General features: G+C 38.8%; 1 protein-coding gene across 4 annotated transcripts in view; it reads right to left on the bottom strand.

The window, feature by feature from the left end:
• Positions 1 to 3483: 3483 nt before the first annotated feature.
• LOC137536563 (GRIN2-like protein) overlaps positions 3484 to 7904 on the bottom strand; it is a 296606-nt gene continuing 292185 nt past the window's right edge. For all 4 annotated transcript variants that reach the window (XM_068258805.1, XM_068258806.1, XM_068258807.1 and 1 more), the window contains one exon: positions 3484 to 6834. In XM_068258805.1, coding sequence (XP_068114906.1) covers positions 5000 to 6814 — 1815 coding nt within the window. In that variant the 5' untranslated portion in view covers positions 6815 to 6834 and the 3' untranslated portion in view covers positions 3484 to 4999. The remainder of the gene's footprint in view (positions 6835 to 7904) is intronic.

Here is a 7904-nt window from a genome sequence, read left to right as displayed (position 1 = left end):
TTATCCCCTTCACATCATTTAAACTAGAGAAGGTGCTTGTAGTAACAATGAAAAAAGCCCACTCGATGCTATCTTTAAAGAGGAACTCCAGTGAAAATAATCTAATAAAAAAGTGCTTTATTTTTACAATAATTATGTATAAATGATTTAGTCAGTGTTTGCCCATTGTAAAATCTTTCCTCTCCCTGATTTAAATTCTGACATTTACCACATGATGACATTTTTACTGCTGGCAGGTGATGTCAGTTGGACCCAGTTGTAAACAGCTGTTATTTCCCACAATGCAATGAGGTTTAACAAACAGGAAACTGTCAGGACCATGGTCCTGACATCACACTGTGGGAGGGGTTTCACCACAATACCAGCCATACAGAGCTCCCTGATGATTCATGATTCAAAGGAAAAGATTTCTCATGGGAAAGGGGGTATCAGCTACTGATTGGGATGACGTTCAATTCGTGGTCACGGTTTCTCTTTAAAGGGAACTTGAATATAGTAAAAAAAACAACAACAAAAAAAAAACCTTGCTCAAACTTAACTTACCTGGAGCTTCTGCCAGCCCCCTGTAGCCACTCTGTGCCCACACGGGTCCTCAACGATCCTCCGATCCCCCATTGTGGCTCAGTTTTACTTTCTTCAGTTGCCGTCCAGCGCTGTGAGGGGAAATGGAGGATCGTTGAGGACCAGCGCGGGCACAGGGTGGCTGCAGGGGGCTGGCAGAAGTGGAACTTTTTTTTTACTATCTTCGGTTCCTTTAAATAAAGGAAGGAAAGGCCAGAAAAGAAAATGTGAATTATTAACATGCACTGTGCCTGGTAAATTACAGTACTGTTTTGATATAGTGGAAAGTGTACAAGCCCTCTAATGGTCTTCATTGCGGTCTGCATAGCCATGAAAGAGACTTTTCTTCAATTCTTGGTCCTTACTCATTTCACTTCTCTCCTGAGTTTTCTCAAAGGAGATGTTTTGACACTTTATTAATAAAATTCTTTTTACGTCCTCCACAAACATAAAAATGCTTAAAATAAGTTTCATATTACTTTAACTGCCTTTTTAGTACTTTTTTTTAGTTGCTTGGTGCTGAAAAGGTATTTTGTAGATAAGATGAAAATGTAACCCCTAGGAGATAACTTAGAAAAAAAGTTCACTGAATAGTGGCCCCTGTCTCATTGGCAGGTGTTGTATAGGACTGGAAAGTAGCTGAAACACAGCAATAAATGTGACAGAAGTTCCACCTGGACAAGTTTTGTCTGCAGTTCCACTTAGCAGGTAGAGCTGTGTAAAGTCAGAGTTGAAGCAGTAGCAAAGCCAAACTTTCCCAGTACATTAAAAAAACCTTCAGTTAATATTTACGACATTTTCTACATTTTGGCAAATCTATTGCTGATCATTCCCTTTGTATGTTTCTAACATATAAAAATATTTGTATTACAGCAGCAGATAAATGGTCTGAGCATCTAAGACACACTCACAGTTTTTCATATTCTGTCTTCAGAAGCCACACAAGGATGTTGTGCTGATAATTATCCACTGGCCACTCTCTGGCTTTCTGGCTTGTTCCTACAGGCACTTGTATGTTCTCTTGGCTATGACTTCTAATTTATGTCATAGTAAAAGTTCAGAAATCTTGCACATCATCAATAATACTTAGGGAAAGTGAATCTTGCAATTTTCTACCCACTGTATTATCCTTCCCCAAGTCTGTATATTTTGAATTATGACATTATGTTGTGTCCATTCTTGTCCCAGTTTGCTAAAAAAGAAGCAATAGTTCTATTGTTTTCTTAATTATGATGTTTTAAAATAACACAAGTAATTTGGCCAATATGGAAATTTACATGTGAATACTTCACTTTTACTACATGAAGCCATCATTATTTTATTGACTTCTGTGAGATCATAACACAATGGCCTATAGGCAATTACCTTCTTCTCCTGAGTTATCTCTTAGGAGACAGTTTTTGTGTTATCTTTAAAATAACTTTTTTAGTATTATCAGCTGAAAAAGTTCCCACCAAAAAAGTACTATTAAAATGTTTTTTAATATTTTCTTGCTTGCAGGTGGTTTAAAAGGCATTTTATAACAAGGTGTGAAAAATTCACCTAGGACAAAACTCCGGAGAAAAAGTGAATTGCATATGTTCCAATGGCCCATACCCAATTCACTTTTTCTCCTGAGTTTTCTCCTAAGTGATATTTTCATACCTGATCATAAAATGCCCTTTAAATCACCAGCAAGCAAAAAAAAAAAATACTTAAAATAGTTTTGAAAGTACTTTTCCATTTACTTTATGGTACTTTTTCAATTGAAAAATGCTGAAAAATTATAATAAATAGAAGATGAAGAATTATCACCTAGGAGAAAACACAGGAGAAAAAACTAATTGCATATGGACAAATGGCCCATATGTAATTAACTTTTTCTCTTACAGTTTTTCCTATGAGATTATTTTTCATCTTTTCTTTAAAATAACTTTTCAGCTATTGTCAATAAAAAAATTACCAAAGGGAAGGTGAAAAGTACTATCAAAATTATTTTAAATATTTTCTTGCTTGGCGGTGGTTTAAAAGGCATTTAATTTGCAAGGGATGAAAATATCACCTAGGAGTTAGTTGCATATGGGCCATATGTTTTCTCCTTTATGCCTTTTAAACCACCAGCAAGCAAGAAAGTGCTCAAAGTACTTACATTAGTACTTTTTTTTCACTTGCTTTTTGGTACTTTTTCAATTTTTTCAATTTTAAAGTGAGCATGAAAAATTATCTGCTAGGAGAAAACTCAGGAGAAAAGGTGAATTGAATAAGGGCCAATATCTTATAGTTAAATCACCAAATATTGGTAATTTAGTTAAAGGGACTCCGAGCAGTGCAGAAACTATGGAAAGATGCATATCATTTTAAAGCTCTCTTTCTTCTCTTTCCAATGATATATAAATCGCCGCCCTACGCCTTTTAGTTCTCGCTATTTTCGTGATTGAAATTGCCGCGATTTCGATTGCAAAAATAGAGAAAACTAAAAGGCGTAGGGTGACGATTTAGGGGTCGTCAGAAAGAGGAGAAAGAGGGCTTTAAAATGATATCCATCTTTCCATAGTTACATTGTATTACACAGGGCGACTTTTTCTGCTGAATGGAGCTGCTGACTTTGAGAAAAAGTCGCCCTGTGTAATACAATGTAACTATGGAAAGATGCATATCATTTTAAAGCTCTCTTTCTCCTCTTTCTGACGACCCCTTAATCGTCGCCCTACGCCTTTTAGTTTTCTCTATTTTCGCGATCGCGTTAATTTCAATCGCGAAAATAGCAAAAACTAAAAGGCGTAGGGTGGCGGTTTATATATCATTGGAAAGAGGAGAAAGAGAGCTTTAAAATGATATGCATCTTTCCATAGTTTTTGCACTGCTCGGAGCCCCTTTAAGGGACTCCGAGCAGTGCAGTAACTATGGAAAAATGCATACCATTTTGAAGCTCTCTTTCTCCTCTTTCCAATGATATATAAACCGCCACCCTACGCCTTTTAGTTTTCGTTATTTTCACGATAATCCTGTAGTTTATCACTTTGAAATATCCAAATATATGCCAAGAAGTCAGTGGCTTTTCAAAAATCCCCTAGATGGTTCGTGTAACGCCCATGTATTGTACTCAATGGTACTTCAGTTTAGACCTACCAAAAAGTATAATTTCTAAACCAATAGCAAGGAAATTCAGTCCCAGCCCAACAATATATAAATATGAATGAAGAAGGAGTAGTATGAAAAGCTACTCCATAAAAGCTGAAACATTTATTCAATTGTTTTACATTTTTACACAACTAATTGATTAGCAGTAATCAATTAGCTCTGCAATGTGTGGACTGCCACTTCTCCATTTTCCATTGTCTTTGGCTGGTTGTTTCAATGTTGTGATATTAATATGATTGAATAAGGCCAGGGGCATAACTACACATCATCAGTCCCCCCAAAAAAACTTTGACGGGGCATCCTTAATGTTCACACTCCTCTCGTAGCCTCCCCTTGTTGATCATCACAGCCTGAGGGCCCATCTTACAAAGGTAATAAAACAAGTGTGGCCACCAGGATCTAGACATCCATAAAATTTGTAGCCACAAAAACACCTGATCTGGAGTATTAGAGGGAGGGATGCTTATTAGTTGGAACACACACTCACACACACACACACACACACACACACACACACACACACACACACACACACACACACACACACACACACACACACACACAACACACAACACACAACACACACACACCTTTGGGCCCCCTTTAGTTATGTAGTTATGCCAGGTTCACTCTACAGGGAGAAACATACCATTTTCTGGAATGGACCACAATGGACCAATGGACATGTTAATGAATGCTGATAAGTATAGTATCCATTCACAAATGTTCTGACATGACAGATGTGTCTATTGCAGTGATGGCAGACAAAGTTATGTCCTGCACACCAGATAGAAGGTGGACATATCATAGATAGTAATGCAATGGGATGGTCACTGTACATTGTACATTGGATCCACTGTGCTGTCCAAGGCATGACCCTTTTGTAATGTGAACCTAGCCATCAGCTGTTAATATAGCACACTGGTTCTTTCATACTCATATTTCTATATTGCTGGGCTCAGACTAAATGACCTTGCTATTGGTTGTTGAGCTCCCATGAATAGCTTTACATCACTTCTCTTATTACATAACTCCTTTTCTATATCACCTCTGTAGGGCTTAAAGCAAAGCATGAACAAACACCATGGAATAAGGGGAACAATGAAGTTCAGTATTGCTTGGTAAAGACCACTGGTCAACAGGAAAAGTTAACATGTACAAGTTAGCCCATCATTTCAGGAGTTTTTAGCAATATCCAACCCATTAATTATATTGCAGACATTTATGGATCTGAGTTGACTTTTGAAGTAATTAACAGGATTACTGTGAAGATCACTGAAACATGTTGTCAGACAACACTTATGTAAACTCTTGAAAATCACTCAGATGTTGAGTCAGTCCGCCCACAACAGTTAGATTGTCTTATTGACTCAATGACCGTTCTAAATGATCTCCTCTTCTCTTTAATAGACAACTCAGTTTCGCCTGATAGTTCAGAAGGCTGTGTATGTTGTTCTATTTGAATCTCTAAGTGCTTTTGAATAGCTAAACCAAGAACTTCAGGATCTACTGCTGCCCCATAGACTTCCCATGTCATTCCTTCATCATCCCAGCGCACCTCACGCATAGGAGACTGTGGACATTGCAGGCTAAACCCTACACCAGCCTCTAAATGTGAATGACTAGTGGTTTGAAGACAAGGAGTGGTTGACACTGATTTATTTTTCATGATGATTATAGTTTGCACCTCAGCATCTTTGTAACTGTGAGGAAGTATCTGTTCTGTGGACAAATTATTCATGGAAGTCATCGTCCAGCTGTCTTTCATCTTTGCTCCTAAATCTGGGAGCTCCAAACCTTCTTGTGGATTTTCAATGGTTTTAAGTAGAAGCTGATTGTTAACTATCGAAGAATTTGTCAAGTTTGACGCTTCTACAGAGATAGGAGGTTGAGGAAAAGTAAGTAACCCACATTTAATGAGCTTCTTAGCATCCAACCCAGATTCACTGACAGACGACGCAAGTTTTGGAAAAGAAAATTTATCAGAAAGTTGCAGCTGTTGACACAGTTGTGGTGGAGCATGCAGCGAGCCTGTATCACCAAATGAGTGCCCCGGTACATTTGAGAAGTGTACAGACGATATGGGCATGGAGTGGCAATATGCAGATATGGTGTCATCTACTTTCATCATGGATTCATGGCCTTTGCAGCAGTGCACTGAACAGCTGTTATGAATAATCATGGCTGGAAGAGAGAGTTTGGCTTCTGAAATATTGCAGGACATTGCACTAGGTATATTATAATGTGACTGACTGCATACATGTTCATTATTTGGGCAAGTATTCCCGGAATTCCTTGGTCCCAAAATATCATGTTGATATACCCCTGGCACTGCATAAACTGTGATGTTTTGCTGAATAGCACTGCTATCCAGATAACACAGTGGAATATTATGATGTACATCCAGCAAAACAGCATCAGTTAAGTTGTTCTGAGCATTGGAAGGAGAATGAACTATACCAGAGTCCTGGGTAACATTACTGAGATTACAAGTCCTGTCACTGCCTGACCCAGAGATACTGCTGGAAGATGAGAGGTTTGAAAATGTGGCACTGTTTTTATTGTGCATTCTGACAGAATGAGGCACTGAACTTCGACGACTGCAACAGTAGTCTGAATAGCTCTTCTGTACCATCACAGTTGGAGTGTCCAACATTTCAATGCCTTCAGACTCAAACATGGACAATTCTGATCGCCCCAAGAGTGAAATATTTTCAGAAACATCATATCTGACAAAGTTGTTTGTGCTCTCCTTCTCGGTGGTAGCTAAAGAGGAATCCGCTGAGAGATAGTGATTCTTGTGCTGTATCTTCTCTCCCACTAATTCTACAGAAAGATTGTTATAGTTTGATTTCAGTGAACAGTGATCAGCTGTTGAGTCCTTGTTAGGAGACCAGTCAGAGCTGTGTGACTGCTGAATAGTGTTCTCATTACACTTGGGCACACAAAGAAGGCTGGTAAGGCTTTTATGAATCTCTGGCTTCGTCTGTGATCCTCCAGGACTGCTATAAGCTAGAACTGAATAACTTTTTGTTAGGGAACAGCAATTAGGAATAGTCTTCTCATGGCAAATTAAGTTCAGTGTTTCTTCTTGACAAGAGTTTGTTGATATATTATGGTTCTCATCAGCCATGACTGGTAGTTATTCAACACCTGTTTAAACAGCAAACAAACATGCATATTAATTTTTATCACTAGACAGTCTGGGTATTTTTTTACAAATTCTTGTAGTTGGGTTGGTCAGTATAATATCATATTTCAGTTATAAGTTATTATTATTGCAACTCTAGGCCTGAGATCACATGAGATTATTATACTTGACTGCAAAACAGGCCTGGATTTACCATATATTTCACGCTCCGGACTATAAGACACACCCAGGTTTAGAGGACAAAAACCAAAGGAAAAAAAAAATTACTAAATCTGGTGCGTCCATGGTCTAGGGCCACCTTATGGACCTTTCCTTGCCAATTAGTATGCCCCTATGTGTCCTCCTCTGTCTTCCTGTGTCCTCTGGTGTCCCCCTGTGTCCTCCATTCTGCTTTGTCCCCTTTCCCCTTTGTCCCCCTGTGTCCTCTGGTGTCCCCCTTTTTTTCCGTTCCCCTGTGTCACCCTATGTCCTCTTTCCCCCTGTGTTCCCTCTGTGTCCTCTGTTCCCCTGTGTCCTAAATTCCCCTGTGTCCTCCGTTCCCCTGTGTCCCCTATGTCCTTCATCCACTTTCCCTCTGTCCCATGTCTGGTGTACACTATCTACATTTCATAAAGGCCATATGGCTTGGATCCACAATACAGCAGGCTCAGATTGTTAGTGACAGAGCTGGGGGCCCTATGGGATCCTCCCAGCTGTACACAGTTAAATTAGCAAATCCTGCTGTTATATACACAACCAGTTGTGCAACTTAATTAATTAAATATACAGGTATCACGTGTAGTGTGAAAAAAATCATGCAATTTATTATATCAAAAGGAGGATAAAATTAGACAAACATTTAAAAATAACAAATAGAATGCGCTGCAGAGCCTGTAAAAATCACATTCCTGGCCGGCCAAATGAACATGCACTCAAACACCAGCCACTCAGACATACTCCCTAACTGCCTGAAAAGTAATGTACATTAGGATTAGCAGTCTATTCAAAATAGACAATAGACAATGGTACACTATCTACATACTTGTACGCTGCGATCAGTAGGAAGAAGTCGTGCTGGTTTGTGGGTTATCAG

This window comes from Hyperolius riggenbachi, chromosome 10, assembly GCF_040937935.1.
Source record: "Hyperolius riggenbachi isolate aHypRig1 chromosome 10, aHypRig1.pri, whole genome shotgun sequence".
Classification (NCBI taxonomy): Eukaryota; Metazoa; Chordata; class Amphibia; order Anura; family Hyperoliidae; genus Hyperolius; species Hyperolius riggenbachi.
This window is presented reverse-complemented; position numbering and strand designations above follow the sequence as displayed.